The sequence below is a fragment of the Dicentrarchus labrax genome, unplaced genomic scaffold (genome assembly GCF_905237075.1).
Source record: "Dicentrarchus labrax unplaced genomic scaffold, dlabrax2021, whole genome shotgun sequence".
Lineage (NCBI taxonomy): Eukaryota > Metazoa > Chordata > Actinopteri > Moronidae > Dicentrarchus > Dicentrarchus labrax.
Window position 1 is genome coordinate 18,110,219 of NW_026136713.1, and position 25,227 is coordinate 18,135,445.

The 25,227-nt window shown below is 39.2% G+C and overlaps 1 protein-coding gene across 1 annotated transcript in view; it reads right to left on the reverse strand.

The window, feature by feature from the left end:
- aff2 (AF4/FMR2 family, member 2) overlaps nt 1–25,227 on the reverse strand; it is a 156,855-nt gene that overhangs the window by 83,878 nt on the left and 47,750 nt on the right. Inside the window, exons 3-4 of the mRNA XM_051419060.1 lie at nt 22,042–22,732; nt 20,651–21,084 (exon numbers count right to left, since the gene is read on the reverse strand). Coding sequence (XP_051275020.1) covers nt 20,651–21,084; nt 22,042–22,732 — 1,125 coding nt within the window. The remainder of the gene's footprint in view (nt 1–20,650; nt 21,085–22,041; nt 22,733–25,227) is intronic.

Genomic DNA, 25,227 nt, shown 5'->3' on the forward strand with positions numbered 1-25,227 from the left:
GTTGATTTACCATCCAATTAAATGTCGTCATTGAAACATTGCTTCAAAAAAGCCCATCGTTTTCACCCTGCGCTAATTGGGCTTCCACTAGCACGTGCATGTGTTAGGATATGTGTGAGTGCTTTTGTGTGTGTATCTAATGCTTTACTTAAGACCAGGAGATTCAGATTCTGGTTGTTCTCCACTTTAAAAGAGGGTCATTTTAAGTTCAGACTAAGCTGTATGTGTGGATGTTTTTGTCTCTTCTGGCATAGGGGGGTTGGTGCTCCATATTCTTCCTTTCTCTTCTTTTTCTAAACATTCAACCATCCAACTGTTATACATTTGGATTTTAAAAACATCTCAAAGCTCGACTAATTAATATTTTCATATTAACACTGAATCACTACACATAAAAGAGGTCACTCACAGTCACAAACCCTCAGAGAGTTATGACTCAACTCTGCAGCTCTTTAGAGGCTCAAACGCCAACTGTGAGGCTTGTTTTTAGCTCATTGTTATGATTTAACAGCGTATTTGCTATACAGTTTAGTCTTGCCTTTCACATTAACTATATTTCAAGCAGCAAGAGGCAGCCAAAAAGCTAGTTAGAGTTAAAGAGTTAGTAGCTGAGCTTGTGAGGAGAGTTGAACACGTAGCTAACAGCTAAAGAACCCGATATGTGAATATTGAACTTAAATTTGTCCTCTGGCAGAAACATTACTTTGACTTAATTCCAGTGTGAGTCTGCTGGATGATGATGATGACACTTAAAGTCTGACAATAGATCACAGCAGCTCCATTTCCAACATCAAAGAAAGACAAGAAAAAAAAAAAGATAAATTTAACATGACATTAGAAACACAGGAGGCAATATTCAGGAGCCTTCAATGTGCATTTGATCTGGGATTAAGCTCCATATTTAATTTTAGGATTAACTGGTGCACAAAGAAGTGCTTCAGTCTAACCTTAAATAGTGGAATCCTGTATCTCCGGTTTCATGGTAACAATTTCACTGTTCAGGGAATGGTTGGGGTCATTGAGACAATGTTTTTCGCCACTCTTAATATATTATCATTATTATAGACTGACTTATGGAGTTTCTCAAGGGGTTGGCCGACAATATTTGAGCACATTACTTCACTTAAAAGTAGTGGACAAACAGTTACACAATAAAAACACTCATAATCAAAAGAGTAAAAAACAAAAGAAGAATTTGTCTACTCGCCCCAAAAGCCTTAAGGCTGAAGAGAAAATAAATAATATGGAAGTGAAAAGAGTTAACTGTTAACATGTTAGCAACTGATCTCTCTAACTATCTATCTGTATCTATATTTTAGGGCTGCACGTCTCAAGCCTGTTTTCTAACGAGTATTTAATAGTCACACACACAAAAAGTTTGCGCAGCTATGCTTGTTAGGACATTCCATCGAGTCATTATAGACAGTCTAAACCTCAACCTAACATCAGTTCACACCTTACCCCGAACCCCTAATCCTAGCCAGGACCTCAGAAATGCCGCATTAGACCAGTCTTTGGTCTTCATGAGAACTACTGGTCCCGACAAGGTTGGTATACAAGAAAAGGTCCCCAATAGGTAACAAAAACACACACACAAATACACACATAAAGTCTAACAGCCTACCTTTCCCCATCACTTTCTTTCTTCAGCACACACACACACACACACACACACACACACACACACACACACACACACACACACACACGTACACACACACACTGCGCACACACACACACACAGTGAAAAGAGGTTTTTATAGAATTTTAATAAATCCATGGGAAAGCGGTCTCAAAACTCATTTATCAAACATTTAACACTGACTTAGCCATTAAAGGGGGCGAGAGAGGGATAGAGGAGAATAGATTGAAGAAGAGGAGCTATGATCAATGCCAGTGGACCATATAATTGCACCAGGAGTGGTTTAGCTGAAAACATTAGCCTTGTTTTCTGATGGATCACATCCTGGAGCCGGCTAGCCAAGCTAAACGCTTCAATCTGTATTAGTAAGACCCAGAGTCATCCATCTACGGGAGCTGTGCCACTAAAATTAGCAAAAGTTTTCTACACCATTGATAAGCTGATACTGTAGCTAAAATGCTATGTTTCCATTTTAAGGAAGAATAACTGGTGGTTGTTATTAACTTCCTCAAAGTACTTAAAACGTAGTCTGCTCTTTGTTCTAGATTTTATAAGCAGAAGTCACTTTACAAAATACTTTTTGTAATGTTAATGTTCAATCCCTTGCATCTTCAGCAAGCTATATTCCACATATTTCCAGCTAAAATAATGATTTATTTTTTTTCACCGACTGTAAAGTAACACATACAGTCACATATCAAAAGAACCACAGCACATCGTCTCCTCAGCAACAACAATAACTGGCACTGACCTTCCACTGAGTCATTTTTTCACCTAGCGCACCATCAAGCATGCCAAGATGAGAGTTTCTAGCTCTCTCTCTCACCCCATCACAGCATCTTTTCTGGCTGCTCTTCCCTGAAAAATACTTCTGATCTGTGACAAGTGAAACCATCCACTTCAAGAGCCATTTGCCCCCGCTGTTACATGGACATTTCACAATAATGTCACTATACAACTGGCTGCTGTGCCGTGTCAGTTCCAAACTTCCCATGTTCGACTTATTGTGGTAACTGTTACATATTCTGTGTCCTGGTTCTGTATTTATTAGATTGAATTTGCTGTTGATTTCATTGTTATTTTTCTTTTACAAACACAAACTGTCTCTGGTTGAGTTAAAGGCCCCCACTCTCGCACACAGGTGTTTTTAATTATTCTGGCTGATTAGACCTCTGCTCAAGTATTAAGTCACCAAACTCTGCAATAAGAAGAATGATGATGGTTTAATTGATCCAAAACCATCAGGAGAGTGAGAGGGATGTCAGTCTAGCACACTTGTACACACCCACGCAGTCCTGAGAAGAGTCGTAACAAAACAACACACTGAAAACACTTGAGTGGGTGGAGCCAAAGAACCTGGACAATATAAAGAACGCTGGTGAAATAGAAATGGAAATTTTCCAGTGCACTTTGCATACTGGATTATGATTCGCTTCCCAAATAGTTGCTAAATCCTGTCATACATAAACGTGTTAAACTAGCGTATTAGCTATGTGAGTCCGGTGGTTAGATGTTGACTGACAACTAATCAAACTAGATATTCTGCAGACATAAAAAGACAAATCTCTGTCTTATAAAGACCTGTTGTATTCTGAACTATATTTTATATATTATAATGTACTGTGGCTGGACTGCATTTTTTAAGTTTTTGCTTTAGAAGAAATTAATTCTCTGCTGTCTTTTTCTTTGTCCTTTGTCACTTGTCCAATGTTACATTTTGCTATAACAACTGTGGTTCTTGGACTCTAAAGAAACATTTATTTTAACCATCGAGCTTTTGAATGTTTTTAAATCACCTACGGACTAGCCGCTGTTTCTCTAGCGTCTGTAACTCTAATGAAATCTCTCACTGGCCTATTCTACTTCTGCTAATAGCACCTCCTGCATCCCTCACTAAGCGGCAAATTAATGTGTTAGCTTACAGAAAACTAAAATGAAAATTAACCAGCATGTACTCCACTCACCGTGACTTGGTTTCTTCCATATCCATGATAAGAGTATTTTCTAATGTTTCTACAAGCTGTAATTTCGGCTGTCGTAAAGGTTTCCCACCTTTCCCTTTTCATACATCTTGTTGTTATTACAGACATGTCTAAATTTGTCACGACTAGTAAAGTCGACTCGCCCCATGAACTTATCTGTTGGGCTTATGAGAAAAGGTGTTCCATAACAGCTGCAAAAACAGAAAAAAACTAAATAAATTACCATCCTCCCTGAATAGCTCAGCCTCCAAAAAACTGTTGAAAACTGCATTCAGCTTTGTACCCAGCTTTGTGTGTTGTTGGATCACCTATAGCCAAGCGTTCTATTATCTTGTGCTGTAAAACTGTCTATGCAATCTATGGGTATAAGTACGGTATAGTATAATAATATTAAGAAAGTTTAATTAAATTTTATTAAGATAAATAATACTGCTTGAACCACTTATGCAGCAGCGAAGTAGCAGCACTGTGGAGTTACTGCTGTGGATGACATCTATATTATACGACAAGGGGAGGGAGACTCACTACTGTGATTAATTGCGAACAGAACACCTCCCACATAAACCCACTCACACTCTTTCTCTTTCCCTCTCTCTGTTTCATACACACACATTCAGTGACAAAGAAAACCCCTTTTAAAAATATAGACGACACATACACACATTGCTATATTAATGGAAAGAAAAGGGCTTTATATAGTCTTACACACACACTTCTGTTTTAATTAGAGAATAAAAAGAGAATGATTGACAGGTGTGTGTGTGTATGTGTGTGTGTGTGCAGAGGCAATTTTCAAGCTGAGTATATTTGATTTGTTCTGTTGGCAGGATGTGTTTGAGTGTGTGTGTGTTTGTGCTCGCTGTGTGTGTGGTCTGTCTGTGTGTGGTTCTCAGCATGACGCCTGTGTACCAACTAAATAAGTGCCTCTTGAGAGGGGGGACGACGGGTGGAAGGTGGAAGGGTCCTCAGCAGTACAATAGGGCATCGAATGTGTGTCTGTGTGTGTGTGTTCCCCTATACATATGCATGTTTATCCACGCACACACATACATAATTCCCAGAGGACTGATTAAATCCCTTTTGTCCACAGACTCAATGGCATCATTTCAAATAAATTCTTGTTTCTTACACTGATGGGACATTTTATGTAGATTACTACAATTTTATCAGAGGGGATATTTGCACATCCAACTGTCTCAGCAACACGTTATCACTTCCAACTCGTCAAATATTGCAGCTCGGTCAGTGCCCCTACGCTCCAAAAATGACGCTGTAGGTACTCCTATAGCGTCATTTCTGGATGCGCTGGACTCAAGTTAGCAACAATAAATATTTAATTTGGTTAGGATTAGAAAAGGTCCGAACTTATATACTTTACTTCAAATAATGTTCACACGTAGTTTCATGCAGGACACAGACAACAGCAGCCTCCTGGGTTCATGTCCTGTGTTTGTTTGAGCCATTCATCAACCCCGCCACCTCCATATACAATCCTAAAACTATGTCACATGACTTTAAAGTAAGGCGTGGCCAGAAATACCAACTACAACCTACAGCGTTATATTTTGAAGCAGAAGGCCATTGACCAAGCTGCAGTATTTGACAACTTGGGAGTGAGACTGTGTTGATCTCAGATGTAGGTTCACGACATGAAATATCAGTGAAAGCCATCCCATGTTACGCTTGACATGTAATTTAGATGAACATATGTCCATGTTGGTTATCGTTTGCTGAGACATCACGTTCACTACAACAGAGAATAAGTGAATGCAAGAGCTCCATAAGGCAAAGTGATAGAGGTTACCCAATAGCAGTACATTTCTTCAAAAATAACATCTGATCATTTACTCTGCCAGGAAGAGGTGGTAACATTTCTGAGATACGAGAAGTGAATCGAAGAGAAGCATACTAGATATTTTATTTGCAATCTTTATCCCCTAAATGATTAAAAAATTAGATGGCCATGGCATATCATGCTCTAAGGAGTTTCAGGATTTTATAGACCTACTTATGGTACACTCAAGATACAAGTAGTACATTTGATTACACAACTTTGAATGACTTATGAAAGCTGTAAGGCCAAACAGATTTCTGTAAATATTCTTGTAAAAGGACAATTTGCGTTGCAATGGCTGACTGTCTTTTCCTTTCATGTGGAATATAATATGGCAGGTTGAACATATGTCGCTGCTAATTATTGAGAGAAACTCTCACAGGAGAATAATTGTCCCACACCTGTGCACACAGAATGTACAGATCATTATCCATTTAAGATCAATGTTGTAAATATGGTTTATTACACTCATCCAGAGGGACCAAAATATGATGAATAAATTGTGATGCTGAGCAAAAGCACTTCTTTCTCAAGGATGTAGATCACTACACACTTCAGAAAACAGATGAAATATCTCTTCAAAAGTCAAAAAGCATTGTCTTTGATGATGCTATCTGCACAATATGGTAAAAAGAATAAATAATCTTGCGATTATTCTCACAGATATTGAGACTGTGATACGATTCATGATTAGTGCATGGCAATTATCATTTTGGCATCATAAATTTAATTTTCACTGAAAAAACATCTTAACTTTTACATCTGGAGAACAAGATTAGTAGGCCAGGGCATCTCTCCAGAACTACAGAGCTTCATTATAATGCTGTTCTGTCACACATTTTACTTTTATCAAAAATTGCATCTTCTGCGATTTGGATATTGCTTTTGGTCATATTGCAATTTTAATATTTTTTTTAGGTTAATTGTGCAGCCCTAAAATCAGGACGAAGAATAATTCAGGAATAGAAGATGAGCTGTTGTCTCTCTAAAAATACATTCCTTATTAGCAAGTGGCTAACAAGCAACAAGATAACACCTGGCTCATTAGTCTTTTCCTGGTAAACAACAGGTCACTTGCTCAACTTGCAGAATTAATTGAAATGAACATGTTGAAATGCTTAAAGAACAGAGATATGTTTTAAAGTTAGCCAGAAGATTAATGCTGCAAAAAAAAAAAGATTTTAAAGAGTTTGTCTGTTCTGATGACCAACTTGAAACATTATTGAACATTATTTCTGGAGTTGATATATTTACTCATCCTGTCCTGTCCCTCTCTCCACTGTCTGGTAGAAATACCATAAAACGTGTAAAGGTATAAGCTACATCTGCACGGGTTACCCAACAGAGTCATCTCAGCACCGTTGCAGGTGCCAGCGTTGGCCCTCGGCCCGGACGCTGACAGCCACAGAGCTATAAAATGAGGTGAGACCCGTGTGACTTCACAGGTAAGCTGTGTGTGTTTACAATGCAGCCAAAAGCACTGCTGCAGTATTTCACACCACGGTGGTGCAGACACACTCGGAGGATGACAAGTGAGCAAACTTGTGACACAAAAACACACACAAACACTTTTGTCATTCAAAGCATCCACACTTTTCTTAATCAGTGGGAAATTTTAACTAAAAGTTAGATATATTTATCTATTTCTCACTTTGTGAACCTCCCTCTTTCACCTTTGCACTTAATTAAGTGTTTCCTTTGTCAGTTTGTTCCAAACAAACATGTTGTTTCCTGTGTGCTAGAAAATGTGTAATTAAATGAACACTTCTCTCTGAATCTCCCTCCTTGACTCTTCCTCTGTTGTCTCAGTCTGGCCCTCTTATTCTATTGCGCCCTCTCTTTCTCTATCCCCCCACTTTCCTCTCCTTCTCCCTCTCTTACTCATCCTCCCATCTTCCTTTCCTCCCTCTCTATGCAGTTTAAGTCTAAATCAGGGGATTTGGGGGTGTTAAGAGCTGAGGTGTAAAACACCGGCTGGTTCTCTGTAAGCTCCTAAGAGGAGAAAATAATCCAACACAAAGTCTTTTTCTCAACAGCAGCTCTCCTCCCCCCTAATCACCCTATTAGCTGCCTCTCCTCTCTCCTCCTCTCCTCTCCTCTCCTCTCCTCTCTCCTCCTATCCTCTACTCTCCTCAGTGGTAAGCAAGGGTCAGAGACCAAACAGTTTTTCAATAAGCTGATGATTCGGTGCGTTGGGTCTAATCATTTAAAGACCAAATACCAGTCTTGTTAGTCATCAGTCTTGGTTGTTTGACTGAGTTTGTAAGTGTCTGTTGTTTCTTCCTATATTAATGTTCATTCAAATCCTCAATGATGTAGCCGGCTGCACACACCACCAACAATGACAAGGCATTTGTTCTGATTGCAGGATGCATTTTGCTCAATCAACCAATCACGCTTCATGTTTATTGATACCGAGCATTTCCATAAATCTCAGGCTCAGGCGAGGTTCATCTCTCACTGCCAGACTCCAATAATATCAAGGAACAATAAACAAACCTGGGAAATGCACAGAAATTGGCAGAGAACGAGTGAGGGAACCATTTAATCGTCTATCTTCCATGTAATCTCGCTGACGCATTCTCCCGTTCGGTCTCCCCTAGAACTTAATAATAAACAGCAAAAGAACAGAAAATGCTGTTTCCTCTCACTTTCCTCCCCGGTCATATCTCTCCTCCCTCTCTCCTCCCTTTTCTCTGTCCCCGACGCTCTCTCGCCCATCTCTCTCATCTTCCGTTTCTCACTTCCATCCTTCTCCCTCTCTCTCTTTTTTATATTCATAGGATTTTAAAATGTCTGTAATGGCCCTGGTAGATCAAAACACTCCTTCTCCCACTGTGTGTGTGTGTGTGTGCGCCCACTCCTCCTGTGTGTGTGTGTGTGTGTGTGTGTGTGTGTGTGTGTGTGTGTGTGTGTGTGTGTGTGTGTTTACGTCTGTGTGTGTGTGTGTGTGTGTGTGTGTGTGATTTGCATATCGAGGCTATGCTCTGATTGGCAAACTGGCAACGCAGAGCCCAGCGGGGCATTTTTTATTAAAAGGCCCTACCCTACACACACACACACACACACACACACACACACAAACACGTACACAAAGTTAGGAGCAGCCACTGGCCTGTATCAGAACCTAATGAATAATACTAAAGAGCTAGCAGTAGGGGTTCTCCGTGTATTGTTCTGTAATGCCAAGAGCAATAAAGATTTTTATTACCATATTTTCATGGCCACCAGACATAAGCTGCTATGGAATAGTCGGACCAGTTTTTTATTGTCTAAAATGAAGTTGCATAGTAATTTATTATATTTTACTAGTTAAGATGTATAAGTATTAACTAGGATGTTTTATTACCTTAACATCCTGGGGAATTAGTATTATTGCATTAATGCAGCGTAGCATGTCAATATCAATCACATATCAGCAATGTGTTCAGGACAACATATAAGAGATTTTAATTAGGAAATAAATATCTGGAATCTCAAGGAATGATCTTAAAAAATGAAGCCCCTCTTTTATTAAATTACATAAAGAATTTCAGTCAGTTCTGTAATGTATTATGTGAAGTTGCCTACAGCCTCATAAGAGCTTGATACATGGACTTACCACTGGAACAATATAAAATAGCTATTTTTTAGAGGAGAGTGGGCAATCCACTTTATCTGGCACCATGTGGGCATATAAAAGAATAAATGTACCTCCAGACCCGGCAGCTCCAGCTAGATCGGAGGAGATAATATAGTGGGATATAATGAATAAAAAGGGCCAGAAGAAAATACTAGAAATGTGGATTTACATTTTCTCCAAATCTAACTGTGTATCATACGGAAGCCCAAAGCGGACACGCTGGCGGTTATTTTTCTTAATGACGCTATCTCAAGATCACAAGTTAATTATTTTGTTATCTCAAGAAAACGAGCTTTGTTATCTCGAGATAAGAAGATAATCAACCTTTTATCACGAGAAAACAAAAGGTTGTTTCCTCTTATTACTTATAATGTTCATCAGAGATCAGGAGTGCCATGCCAGCATGCATAGACGGTGAACAGATGTAGCATTGGTTCATCATTATGAACAATGCATGGAGGAATGACACGTAGCGTAACCAGTTGATATTCATTTTCACCCTGACCTAAATCAACCAGCAGCCAGGAAACAGGGCAGACATGGCAGGGATCTTTGAGCTCATTTCATTAATCTCAATCTTCTCATGATATATTTTGTCAGTATTGCATCACGTTGCCAGGAAATTAATGTCTTAAATGAACTCTCGGACGTATATTCTGGTAACAGTTTAGTTGTGGATCCTCCCCGACAGTCAGGTGTGATCAAATGAACCAGACACTCGTTTTTGAGCTCTTAGTAATCATCCTGTTTCTTGTTTTTTCAGAAATTGTCTTGTTACCTCAAGATAATGAAAAATATTTACAAGCCTGTTTTCGGCTTCCGTAGTATCATGACTGTGAGACATATGAAACAATCCTCTCTGGCTGCAGTTAGACAGCAATCAGTGCTGCAAAGTAAGTATGTCTACTCAAACACAGTGCTAAAGTACATTTCCGAGGTACTGATGCTACTACCTCCTGCTTTCTCCACATTTCAGAGGGAGAAATTCTACTTTTGAATTTATGTCACAGTTTTGGTTACAGATTAAAAGTTTCGTACAAAACCCCCCGAGGGGTACCAAAAGCATTCACTGTGTGTAAATTGGTTTTTGGTGATTTGTTTAATCGCAAATTTGTTTGGCATTTGCCATTCAAGTACAAAAATGTAAAATGTATCTATTCTTTACATATTCATTTAGGTTTTATTAAGATTGCCTTATTTTAGGAATGTTTATTGGGAGGATGTCATACCCTATTCCCTATCTTCGATGGGAACCATAAGACGTTGTACCTTACCTGTTACCTGAAATAGCTTGAGTTGGTGGAGTGATACTCTGTAAGACAGTGATGTATTACGCTTGAACTGTTGAAGTGAGTGAACGTGGAAGCCTCTGTTTCTATGCTTTTACTTTATTCATATCCCCAAGTAGTTTTCATGCAGCTAACAGTTCATGCAAACAGTAACCATCATCTCAATATCAACCAAAGAGAGTGCATAACAACATCATTGTGTGGCAGACGGATTGTAGTTTATATGGTGCTCACATGGTGTATATTCCTAAATTAAGGTGGGTTCAATCAAATTACCAGAACTATCACTATGCAGTATTATTTCAGCATATGAGTACTGGTTGCACTGGACTTTATGGGAACTTGAAGGCGACAGAATAAATATATCAGTGCCCCCCAACAGGTTAATCCATCCATAATCATCTTATAAAATATGATGCAACAATAAAATACATGTTCAACAATAATACTTCAATAATATACTTTATATAATAATATAAGCTCCCAAATGAGCCATTCTGCATAAGAGGTTTTTAAATTAATTTGCTGCTGTTACATTTATTTCACTGTTGCTACTTTTACTAAAATGATTTCTGAATACCCCTCCACCCGCTCATAATTATTTTATTAAAATGTCACAGACTCAGGCTTTAAACTATGAATTAAAGTCTTCACTGTGTGAACCCATGACATCAGGTACATGCTACTGCTGGCACACTAAGCCCCCAAATCACTCCAGCAGACCATGTGGAAGCTGCAGTTAAAGTGCAGGGATTGACTGCTGCGACCCCCGGTCAACCATCACCGGGAGCTGCTGCGTGTCGAGCACTCGGCCCTGCCCTCAGCTTGAACCGCAGACCTCAGATTCACCGGCGTTGCTGGAAATTTTTAAATAACAGCAGTTTCATCTGACCAGCCTCTTGAAAAATGTCCAATTCAGATGGTGTGAAGGGGGGATTTACTTAGTAGCGAGATGACAGCACTCTGAGGGGCGATAATACACAGAATCAGCCCCTTCTAGTGACAGCAGAGATCAATGCTGATCATTGCAGCTAATCCAGTCAACAGAGCTATAATGTTAATCCTCAGGGTAAACAGTTCATCTGAAATTATATTCTGTCTGTTATAAACGGCAGTGCAATAACTAACTGCACTGTGGCAGCCGCAATCATAAAACCGCCATCCTGTGTGTGTGTGTGTGTGTGTGTGTGTGTGTGTGTGTGTGTGTGTGCTGTCTCTAAGGAAAAAGCAATCTGTGAAATGTAAAGAGAAATGTAGTGATGTACTTTTGACTTTGTCAGCAATGTTTTAGCTGATGCTGACATGCTTTTTCTTTCTTTCTGCTTGTACATCGTCATATAACTTGACATAACATCACCACCATTTGTTATCTAACCCCACATCGTTCCCATGTTCTCATTATCGCAGACCACATCATCTTGTAACAAACCTGAAGACGATCTCAGCTGTTAAATTATTGAATTTTAAAACCCACATACACCAGCCCAGGCTGCTGCCCTCTCTCCTCTGTGATCTCTCCTATCACGGGGCAGCTATTGCTGTGATGACACCCCAGCAGCACCTTGCTGATGGGAGACCTCCCCTATGCCATTTGGCTAAAGTATATTGCTCCCCAAGCACCCTCTTCTCTGACTTACTGCAGCCACTCAAGAGTAGTTTGATTCATCGGACTGTATTCTTTGTTTCTAGTAGACGATTTTATGATCATTTTATTATCAGCATAAAAGCTAAATCGTCTCATCTTCCTCTCTCTGCAGAGGCAATTAGTCTGCTTTATGAAAATCAAATAAATTAAAGCATTAAAAAAGCTTTCATTGAGTCACAGAGGAGCTTTGAATTCGACTGATACAGTAGCACTACTTTCTAGAAGATACGTGGTGCCTATAAATATACGACAGAGTGAATGGTGGTGTCATGAGTGTGTATATGCGTGTATGTCTCGGTCGTGAGTTGACAGGCTGCCTGAGGGAAAGAGAGGCCTGATGGGTATTATGCAAATGAAGCCAGCTGTTTGCTGCATTGGCAGACTCCTCATAACTCTCTTCTAGTTCTGGTGGAAGTGAGAAAATATTTTATCCCCGTTTCCCTCGTCGCCACATTCTCTTGCCTCTTCTTTATTTCCTCAGAGAAGGTATTTCTATATACAGTAATTTTATATACACCGTCCTCCCCACATTTCACCGCTATTCCCCCGCGTCTGCCTGACGATCCATCTGCACTGTTACAGTAATGAATGTACAAACAGGGAGAGCTTCCTTAAGCATTTGTTGACTTCTACAGTAAATTATTCTGAGGCTCTGAATCCATAGCTCACTGAAAAACAAACAGTTTTCCATGAATAGGTCTCATGTTAATTCAGAATTCTTTGGCAGCCACTGCAACTTCTTTTCAGTCAGTCAGTAGAAACCCTATATCCTCACTGTCATTTTCGATCCAATATTTCCCTTAATTTCTCACTTTTAACCTACACTCCAATCAAAGAAGCCTGCCTGGACAGTAAAATGTATTTATATTAAACTCTCTTTCCTTTTTCTTTCTCCATCTGTTGCCGTCTCATTCCTGTCCTTCCTCACTGACATAAATTTCACTGTGGTTGCAGATATCATTGCTGATAGGTGTTTCCCTTGTTACAAGGTTAAGAATCTAAAGAGATTCTTTTTAATGCTATTTAGTGTATATATTGTTTTTCATAATTTCCCTTATTCGACTGTCCCGATATTGTGAGTGAAACAACATCTTAAAGGTATAATATATAACATTTCCGCATTAAAATGTTTATATAAGTTGTTATGAGTTGTGTATTTTACATTATCACAGATATTTCCAGTTCAAACTCAGAGAAATCTGTAATATTTTATAAAGTAACAGTACCTTTCATTGTGGTCAGCCGTCAATGGCGTCATATCCCCTTTAACCCCACTAGTTGCTATAACTTCCGAGGAAACACGGGACAGGTAGGAAAGTAATGCTGTCAAAAGTATCGATACTCTGTTAGACAGACACACATAACTATGTACAAAAGTTGTTTTTTAATTTCCTTTTCTAGTTTATTTTCATAATTATATATTATTTTCTTTTCAGTGTGTGTAAGAGGGGATTTGCAAAGTTTATGATTTGCAATGTACTGAAGAACTTATGTGTATTTTATAAAAAAATGTCACATTGCTTCTCCTAACTAACTGCCAGAGTGAGGCACCTGGGCATGAGTGTGTGAGACAGACTTCAGTTTATATTCATATTAAGATAAGATGTTCCTTCATTGATCCCTGCAGAGGAAATTCAAGTTGGCACAGCAGCACGGGGGAATGTGCAAAGAGTAAAGAAAATATACTAAAATCCAACAAATTATTAAAAATATATATAATAATAATAATAATAATAATGTCAAAATGTTTTCTCTAACAGTAAGTGTCTGTGTCTATTGGAAAAGCAGTAAACACAATGGCATGGATTTCATTTTTTTCCTGTGCCATAAAGAAACTAAAATACTTCCCTGGTATTTTATGAAATATATTGATTTGAAGGCATGCAAAGCAACTTTTATAGAACTGGCTTATTTGAATTCATAGTGGAAAATCAATGTTTACGATACGATGCAATCATACAGTTCTTAACATTTGTTGAATAACTGTATGATTGCATCGTATCGCATCGAATGGCACTCAATTGTTCTGTATTAAAATGCATCGCCCCTCAATCATATCGTAACCCACGTATCGAGATACGTATCGGATCGTCTTAGACACCCTTACTATTTAACCACGGCAGAAGAATCTCAATGCAATGACTCCACAAGCGTTAATCAATAAACCAATAACCAATAAACCACAGTTGAGGCTGATTTGTACTGACTTGTCTAACTCAAAGATGCTTGATGAACCGAACTAATTTGCTAATCAGCATATGACATCATCTGGCACCTTCCAGCAACACATCAGCGTTGTCAGTGACACAGATGCCAACATTAAGTGTTTAACCTACCAGAACTAAAGTTAGTAGCTAAAATATTCAGAACTCTTGACATTCACACCCTTTTGCACTTCGTTCAATGTGTAATTTTCTTCAAGAGTCTAAAAACTGAGAGAAAAGACAGTTAATTTGTTAAATCCAAGCAAAAATACAAAATGCATTTGACTAAATTGGTTTTCGTGCTGTGACAACTGTGATTATTTTATATTATTTTATTTTAAGCTTGGATTGCATCACTCTAAAAGTCCAGTGTGTAGGATTTAGTGGCATCTAGCAGTGTAGTTGATGATTACAACGCCCTCGCCTCACCCTCCCATTCCAAGCGTGAAGGAGAAACTCCAGTGGCCGCAAAACTCGATAAAAACACAAAAGGCGAAATCTGCAGTAGAGCCAGTGTTTGGTTTGTTCATTCTCGGCTACTGTAGAAACATGGTGGTTCAACATGGTGAACTCCGTAGAAGAGGACCCGCTCCCTCTGTAGATATAAATGTCTCATTCTAAGGTAACAAAAACACAGCAGTTCTTATTATCAGGTGATTAAACACAAACGGAAACATACCTATTAAAATGATATTCCATTTCTGCCAATAGATCCTCCTAAATGTTGCACGCTGGACCTTTAAGGTTTCATACTGCCTTTTAAAAGTGGTAACATCTTTTCTGCTTAGCTGTCCCTACATTACCTTTTCACTATATAAGTGTATTCTGCTGCAGAAACCAGTTTCTGCTGATACATAAAGAACTTTGACAGACCTTACGTTAGAGGGCAAGAAGCTTAATGTAGTACTGAGTAAGTGCATCTGAATTCAGTTTAACCAGCTTCTTAGGCTGACATCCATTTTTATGAATGTATATTCCCATGTTCACTTTTATCAAACCAGTGTGTTATATAAAGGCAGGATCTTTTCATGCAAAAAGGCATAAATGAACGCTTTCTCTGAGAGCAGAATTGATTTGGTTGGTGTTAGCCTCATGGTGATTACTGACTGGAGGTCTTAGTCTACCCTGCTTCTTATTTACCGCTACATTAGTGGTGAGGCGCCGTGTGCACCTCTACACACGCCTGACGGAAACACCACAGCAGGCCTTCAAATCAGTGTGAAATTACATCAGCTCTATACTTTGAACTACATGTAAATGAAACTTGTCACAGTGCTGTTGGAAATGTCACCTGTCACCTCCATGTTTACCTTCTTGCAGCCTCGCTGCAAGGGCCTCACAAATATATTTGTACATCCACTTGACTTGAATGTTGTTTACCTGAATGAGAATGTAGTGGAGACTTTAAGCAACTGAATGTCACTAAAAGCATAGTGACAGCTTTACTTCAAGTAGAGCTAGTGTTTCTGTAAAGCATAAATATTTATCTGAAGTGTTTTCTTCTGCTTCTTTTACCCATTCGAGGACAAAAGATTTTACTTCTTCTATCAGAATACCATTTTTGTATAATCCTGTTGAATTGATGTGACCTAATAATACCTACAGATTTATAAAAAAGTATATTTCGATGTTATGTGAATTTTGAAGACAAAAATAAACCTTTTTGTTGATAATTTTGTCACAAATTAAAGGTTATATACAAATTCACTTGCCACTGGATGTCACACTAGAGCACCAGCATCTCAGAACAAAGCCAATGGGCAGTATTCACTTTTACTTAGCAGATAATAACACTCTTCAAACTGGACAGGTAATAAATAAAACTCAACACAACAACAATCACCAATGGTAGTTTGGTCAAACTAACCCATTAATTCATTCAGTTAAATGTGCCGTAAAACGTAACATTAGCTAATCCTTCAAAGTAGTTAAAGTCCACTAAAGTGCTTGTTTGGAACAAACAGTCTCATATTGTTAGTGTCTGACAACATTACGGAAATGATCCCTACAGACATATACCTTCTTTTTAACCAGAAACAGCTATAATGTTGTCATACACCACCAGACTCCGCAGACAAAAGAGGTAATTTTATGCATGTACCAACACAGACAAAGACAGTGTGACGTTATTCTCTGCTCAGGACGCAATGACTTCAGATGTTTGCTGCTAAATTAATGTTCTAAATCTTACATATATAACCTTTAAAGCTGCAATTTCTTAAAACAATGGATCAAATGACTACATGTAATGTGGACAGGGTCACTCGTAGGGACAATCCTACAATGAATTACCACCTGACTCAGCAGTTCCCCTCAGATCTACCATGCATTTTACCATCTTTCAGCTCAGTGTTTTAGTTTTACAGCCCGCAACTTTACTGTTTCGGTTCAGCCTCACTGCTCTCATCAACCTTGTTTCCAGCCTCAGCAGGAGCTATCCCCAAGTGGCCAAAAGAGTAATTAATTCTGCTTTAAAGGCCCTGACAACCTATTCTCTCATATTAACACACTAATTTCTCCCAAAGTTCAAACTATTTGGGTTATTTCACGTTTGAGATATCTATTTGTCTTTTCAATGGTATGAAAAGAAGAAGAAGAAAAAGTGACATCATGTACTTCAACCAATCAGGATTTAGCAACATCTGAATAACAGTTGGTCATCAAATCTGATCAAACCACACCCACACAGTCCTGATGAAACAGATTAGTGTTAAACTTCTAATAAATAAGTTAAGTTCTGCTCCACTAAAAGATATACAGTATGTTTTTCTGCTTGTTCGTACAGTTTGATATTTGAGCGTCACTGTGCAGATCGATGATTGGTGACATCCTGTCCATCCTATATGCAACTTATAAAAGTGTGATGTAGAAGCTTGAAGGAGTTTAATGTAGAAATGAGAACAGACACACATTATTGTTCAAGACTATTTGTACTATGAAATGCGTAAAAAGAAATCCTAAAAATTTGAAGCGAAGTTTTCACAGGCTTTAAGTGTTAACTTTGCTTTTTAATAATTCTTTATTCTTCTCTTTTAGGTCTGATGCATTTGACACAGCAGATATCGACATGCTGTTAAAACCACAGTAATAATAGCTAAACATCATAATAACTCAACTGGATCATTCTAAGGTAAAATCATGCAGTGCCTCACTTTGAGCTGCCGACAGCAACTAAATGTGTGTGTGTGTGTGTGTGTGTGTGTGTGTGTGTCCAGCAGTAAATTTAAGCCTACTGTAACCGTTAGTAAAAGATCAATAGTATTACAGTACCACTCTCTCCCTCCCTCTCTCTCTCTCTCTCTCTCTCTCTCTCTCTCTCTCTCTCTCTCTCTCTCTTACAAACACACACACACACACACACACACACACACACACACTTGCGAGTAAAGGGCTCCAATCAATAATTCTATAGTGCTAACAGAAAGCTTCCACAGCAGTTTAAAGGCTTATTGCGCACACAGACACACACACACACACACACACACACACACACACACACACACACACACACCCTTAACATACACACACAAAACCTCTGAACACTCAACAACAGAACTGTGAGCAACATATTGAGTATTTCAAACACATTCATGGCACCTGAACTAATTTGAAAACCGTTAAATGGAAAATCAATCACACTGATTCACTCCACAGGAATTCCTTTTATTGGTTTTGCATTAATGTAACACATTAGGACCACTGTTACTACACTTTCAGTTCCCACATTCACTAATAAAAGGGTAAAATGTGGACATTTTCTTTTGAAAAATTCCATACTTTTGCTGAGTCAAGCTTGGTGGATTTTTCAGATGATATTTGACAGAGTAGAAAAATTGTGCAAATAAATAGTTTTTTACTATGTGTTTTGACTATGTATGCTATTATGTTGCCAAATAAATAAAAGTTTAATCTTGGATCTATAATATTATCTAATCTATATCCTATATATACTCTATTCTACACTATATATACTGTATGCTTTATGGAGTAATGTCACCTTCATGATCAAGGTGACAAGTAAGCACCATGTAGTCACCGAAGAGAGAGAGGACCATGGAGACACACAGCTGTCTGTAGTATTCCTATTAATATTCCTGTAATATTTCAGCAGCTTCTGTGCTCCTGAAAATAAGCAGTCGGACCAAACCACCTCTGTAACAAAATATTTGATGTGGGATATGACTACAGATACACTTTTTACTATAGATGTTTGGTGTAACCTGGAGCAGCTAATGTGACAGAGGAAACTGCACCGCACTCAGCTGCCACACTTACATAATTCAAGGTAAAGTTAAATGCTGGTGGTGTGGGGACAGTGGGGTGCTCCCATTAGGTTATCCCACTGTTAAAAATGAACAAATCACAGACGCGGGTACATTTTAATCGTTGGTGGTTTTATGTATATAGAGACCGCTGGCAGTTGTAGCATACGCCATGATAAACACTTTGCTTGTATGATTAATTTATTTTCTGATATTCTGAATTTTATATTTTAGAAAAAGGGCAATAGTCTGGAAACACAAATACACAAAACTCCTTTTTTCCATACTATCTAAACCTGGAAATGACTAAAATCAAATTCCATACTTTTTCATACTGCGTAGGAACCCTTGTTGTTTTCTGGCATAAAATGAGCATCAGGCCTCTCTGAAGTCTTGTATTTGGTGTCTGGTTCAATCCTCTGATTTGCTGCTATTTGCTGTTTAAGCTGCAGAACACATCCAATAACTCATCTAACCAGAACAAATACAGCAATGATAAGGTGGTGTAATCAGTCAGTCATTGTCTTCCTCTATCCCTCCTAACTCTCTCTGCCTCATCCCCTCCACCACCCCTCCATCTCCCATCATCAGTCTCCCCGCTTTCTCCCTCTCTTCCTCCCCCTCAGTCAGTATTGAGTTTACATTTTCCTTCCAACAAACTCTCGCCAGAATAAATATGAGAGAAGTGAAAACTAAACAGCAAGCAAGCGATATCCATGGATGTGTGGGTGAAACAAAGTGAAAGAAACCACTCACGGCCATGAATGTACTTTCTGTCTTTCTCACCCTCCATAAGAAAGTGTTGAAAGTAAAGTATATTTTAATTTTGTCCCTGTCTCCCCTGTCTCCCTTGCTTTCTCCTTCTCGGTGCCATATGCTCAAAGCTCCATCTCGGGCTCATTTGGAGTGCTACACACACACACACACACACACCAGCTCTATCAAAGCACAGGAACAGCTGGCTTGCTCGATATGGATGACTACTCGCCTGTCAACCAGTTTCACACAGCACACATACAGTACACAGACACACACACACACACATCATAAAGCCTGGTGTTTCTTGCGGTTTTGAAAAAGGAAAGTGAGTGAGAGATAGATAGAGAGAGAGCGGGAGGTTGGAGAGTAAGTGAGTGACTCAGAGAGTGACTTGTGGAGGAGTTTTGTAATGTCAGTTTCATTTGACATTACAATTAGCTTAATGTGTAAATATTCACCCAATGTATCATTTATGGAAATAAAACACAGTACTGGATTTGAAAAAGAGAGAGTTGCTGTTGTTATCGCAAACCTGCAAACATGCAGTCGACCCACAACATCAGAAGCCCAGACAGTATGTGTCACTGTTATCCAACTCAACCAAACGCTCATGAATACATTTTAGGTTCTATTTTTGTCAGGTGTGATTTATATTCTTGGAATAATGTTAGGTGCCTTTAAGGAATGAGGGGTTTATTTCAGCATTCATGTCTCCAGCATAAGTAACACTGCATTCAGTCATTTAAATGCTAAAAGTTTTAATAATAGATAGTTAAATTAAAGAAACTATGGTTTTTAAATTTGTTTTTGAGCAATTAAACTATATTTTGGCTGTCAAAATAATGTTTCTTTCAAAATTGTATGTATTTCCTGTTGAAACATAATGTTACAAAAAATATTGTCCACTGGTTTGTAACTATTTAGGTTTCTTTTTTTGTTTGTTTTGTCTCTGTATGATTTTGTTTGTTTTCGTCACATTTGGTTGAGGACCCCCTTGAAAATGAGATAGTACATCTCAAAGGGTTATTCCTCATAATCAAATATATATGGAAATATTATAAAAGCGTCTTCTTTAATTGGGAAGTTAGGAATTAAATTCTTTATTTAAGAAAATTTGTTATCCTTGCTAGTCACCCTACTAATCTTTATTCAGGGTGTCTGTGGGGAATTGCACAGTCTTAAAAAGTCTATATATGATATTGAGCAGGCTTAATGATAGGTTTAGTGTAGCTAACAATACTTATATCTTTTGGGGAATCTGTATTGATCACACTGTAACAACTACAAAACAAAACCGACATGGAACCGATACCAGTTTTCCTTCATATGCATACTTTTTGGTCTAAGAAACCTCAAAGTACACCAGCACACCATTCATTACTAAACTACGTTTGGAAGGTCGTTCTCTTACCTCGCCTGCGTGGCTGAGACTCAGTTTCGGCAGTTTATTCTTCACATTCCCGGAGTTTGCTCCGAAAGCCTGACTGTTGTTAAATCCCTCTGTGGCCACTAGGGGGGGTTTAAGCTGGGGGGAGTCACTAGGCGCCTGGTCCTGGCCATCCATTGGTCGAACATATGCTGTGGGCTTCTGCTGCACTGCGATCGGCTTCCCTGATAGGCTACCAGGTGGGAAGGTGGGGGTAGTCAGTCCAGAAGTGGGAGTGGTTAGACCAGGAGTAGGCGTCGTCAGAACTGATGTGGAAGCCAGCGGGGAGGACGATGTAGACAGGTGAGAACCCGTCTCAGTTTCAAATGGGGAGGATTTAAAATGTCCACCATTTTCTGTGTTAGTGGAAGACTTAAAATGGCCACTGTCGATGGTGGAAGATCGAAAATTGCCACCATCTGTGTGAAGAGAAGGAAAAAGGAGAAAACCCAAAAAGAAAGTGAAAAATAACCAAAGCAACACCTGTTATTGTAGAATATTACTTTGCGCTGCACTGTCAAAATCTAATGAAGGTTGAATGCCAAGAAAAATCCCTCTCCCAGATGGATGGAGCCAATCACAATCAAAGCAAATTATGTGTTGCTTGGTGGTTTAGAAATCAACTGAAAGATGTGGTTATCATCGGATGCAGATGTTAATTTTCATAAATCCCGCCCAAAAGGTGATAGAGTCTGTTTTGCACTGAAATTATTCATAAGCACTCATGGTTCCAACAAGTACATACAAAATTTTCCATGAATATCAAACATAAGAAGTCCTTTTTTTGTTGTGTGAATGGCAAGTTTGATGAACCAAATTCTGAGATATTCAACACTGTTAAAGTATACTACACCCCTTAATTCTGCTAGATCCCCCCACAAAGGACAGCCACTTTAGGGGGCGTGGTCTTGACACGGACCGGAGTGATCAACAGACTGACCACATTCAGTGTAACAAGAAGTCAGTGCTTGTAGTCGGAGCTTATGAGAAGCTGCTGTCAGACTCTCCGTGTCTGCACTGGAAGCAGAGAGTCCGCCGGAGCTTTTACAGTCACTAGAAGCATATTCACAGCCGCTTGTAAAAGTTTCTTTGTGACACCCGTGTTGTAGGTAAGCTTACAGCTCAGAGAGGCTAACTCTCCTGTGTGTGAGTGCGTCTGTGGGGAGACTGTCAGTGTGTGGGACCATACCACCTTCAGAAATTTAAGTTTTAATGCTAAACTAGGCTAAGCTAACCGGCTGTTGGCTCTAGATTTATATTTAACGTACAAACATGTCAGTGTTATCGATCCTTTCATGAAACTCTTAAATTGAAAGCACATAAGTTAATTCCCCAAAATGACCCAGTTCTTTGAAGCCTTTCTATGTGGGACTCACCTGGGAGAGGAAGGGTTTTGGAGGGGTGGGAAGAGTGCCTTCTCCGAGAAGAAGAGGAAGAGGAAGAGGAGGACGAAGAGGAGGAAGAAGGGCTTGAGTCTCCTTTCAGACCGAGTTCATCTTTAAGCGAGCTAAACAGTTCTTCATGCCTCTGTTCCTCTAATAAAGTCATTTTCCCTCTTCCACTCGCAGCTGCTGTGACCTGCCCCTGCCCGTTCTGTCCTAACCCCAGAACGAGGCCTGTTCCTTGGGTACTCTGTCCGTGGCCTGCCCTTGACCAGTCCATGGAGCTCCGTGACTTTTTCGAATTCTGATGTGGGACCGTTGTGGTGTTTGACGATGATGTGGTCGAGGCAGGAGGTTGCATGGAAGTTGAAGATGAGGAAGATGCATTTCCCATCCTTTTGTCCCCAACTCCTCCTTCTGCTGCTCCTCCTCCTCCACCTCCTCCTCCTCCTCCTCCTCCTCCTCCTCCTCCACTTGTTCCTCCTCTCAGGGCTTCGGTGAAAAGCTGGGACTCCATGGTGGGTCTCTCCATCGTTGAAGTGGTCGGGGTCTGCACATTGTTGCTGCCTTTGGGGATTCCCACCAAGTGGCTCTGGTTAGAATGGCTGGTTAACAGGTCTTTCATTTCTTCGTAGGAGCCCAGCGTGTTCTGGACGCGACTGGCCAACGCATCACCTTTATTAGTCTGAAAGGAGAAAAGGAAGAAGAAAAAGACAAGAGGGAGGAAGAAAGACTATTAATTAAGTCTTCCATTTTTCCATTTCTCTAGGCTTGATGAAAAGCCCTCTTTATTCATCCGAAGAGGAACAGTGAGAGACGGATAGGGTGACCACTGACCAGACATCAGGATGAGATGATTAATTAAACACACGCCACCCTTAAGAGGGTCCAGTCCAGGCTGGAGCAGTAAAATTAATGGGGCAGGAATCATTATTAGCCTGACCCCAGATTCTCAAGCAATCATCGCTTGGAGGACAGTGCGTGCCTTACTGATATACGATGGTATAGCACCTTCAGCTGCTGCGTGGTAATGCTGAGATGTTCCTCAGAATAGCTCAGGAGTACCTTTTGTGTCAGTCACTGACAGCTTCTTTAATGATGAAACTACATGATTTGATCATTTGGCATTTTTCAAAGGACAAGGGCAATCAGCAGCGGGTTCAGCAGTTCTATATTTGGAACAAAATTCTTGCAAAAAGCCATGAAAGAGAAGCAGAAAGTGAAGACCTGTAGATTTTTATCCATTCTGACATTTCTTTTCTACCTGAGCAACAAATTGTGAAGCAATATTAATCATGAGTCAAGTCTGAATTATGCAAGATCTACAGCCTGTAATTTAATTGTGACATTTCATCATGAATAACAGACAAATGATGAACACTGGAAACACTGATTAAGATCAATGTTAAATGTGGCCCTGTAATTTTACATAACTTTTGTGGTTTGGTCAATAGATCCAAGTATTTGACAGCCTGTAGTCCAATTACGCCCGTGGCAACATGGAGTGGCAGCATCAGATAAAGCCACAATAGGTTTAAAGGTTGAAACATATTAGTAGGAGTGAGTAAGACCCTTTATCTAATTTTCAAGACAGGGTGAAATTGCCTGTATTTGGAGAGGTTAATGAATTCATGAATAATGAATTTATGTTCATAGGAAGTAGGTGCTTAACTAATCTTGGGTAATATTTCTGGAAAGAGGATGAAGTTACATGTAATAATAATGAATAATCTCCACACTGATTGTAGTGGAACTTAACACTGATCATGCAGATCTGTGTGAGGCTGTCAGGGTTGATTTACTGTCACAGTGGTCAGAAGAATAAAATCACACATCTTGTACATCACTTGTTTTCCTATGCAAAACAGCTTCAGTCAATAACCAAATAATGCTGTTATAACAGGCAATGATCCATGGAGAGGTCTTATTGCTCAGGAGGGAGTTCTGAGTGTGCGTGTTTGTTTGTGTGTTAGACACTTCACAACCTTACAAATTAGTATAAGACCACCCTTGCCTTTCCTCTAATGGAGGACAATGTAAGCATGATTTGATGCTAATTGTTATATTGTGATGCCCTTTTTCATAATCAGATTGGTTTAGTAGTTTATGAACCGGGTGAAACTGAAATGGATGGCGACCTTCACACAACCTCCATGAACGTTGAAGTACCAGAAATATTAAATGTGATCTGTCAATTATATCTTGTTTAACTGATTAATCGTTTAGTCTATGAAACATCCAATACATCGGTTGACCGACATATCGATACTGTATTGGCGTATATTTGCAATGAAGACAGTTTCATTTCTGGTATATAATACAGAAAAATGCTTGTGTTAATAAATTGGTGTCACTGCAAACATCATCCAGCTTTTTGCACTGCGATGTACAATACTGTGGCAAGCAGCACAGAATAAGAGAAAAGCAGCTCTCAGCAATGTCAGCTAGAACTGGTTGACAATATATATGTTAAATTATTTAACATGTTAAAGAATTTTAAAGAAAGCAGCCTTCTGAGTACATCTGCAGAGTCATATCAGTGCAAAATCAGTGCACAATCTGCATAGGAAAGGTCTAATTTCATTCCAGCTCAATGAATTCAAGTTAATCAGTCGGGCTCTAAAGAATACCAAGAGTCTTTATCCATGCTAGCAGCTCTGTGAGGTTGTACTTACAGATCAGCATGCTAATATGCTCACAATGACAATTCTAACATGCTGATGTTAATCAGGTATAATGTTTACCATGTTTATCTTCTTTTAGTGTTTTAGCAAAACCTTTAACCCTTTTTTTTTAAATGTGCAAGTTATCATAATTCAACCTCAATGTCTGCACCAAATTTCATGGCAATCCATCCAGTCAACCTCTTGGTGGAGCTAGAGGAAAAATCAGGGAACTACTTAACTCATTAGCATGAATATCTGTATCGGTAATCAGTCCCATAGTTGTTGAAAGTCCTTTAGTCTAGATAGAAGTGGTGGCTCTACAGACAATGCCATGGCTACTGAAACTATTAATGAATTATCAAAATAGACATCAATCAATATTCTTTCAGTCAACTAATTGATTAATAGGCTAATTGTTTAAGCTCTAGAGTAAAGCCCAATTTGTGTTGGATGAATTCCTTGGGGACCTCATGTGACCACACCGTGTTACATTGAGTGCATTTGTAAAAGATAA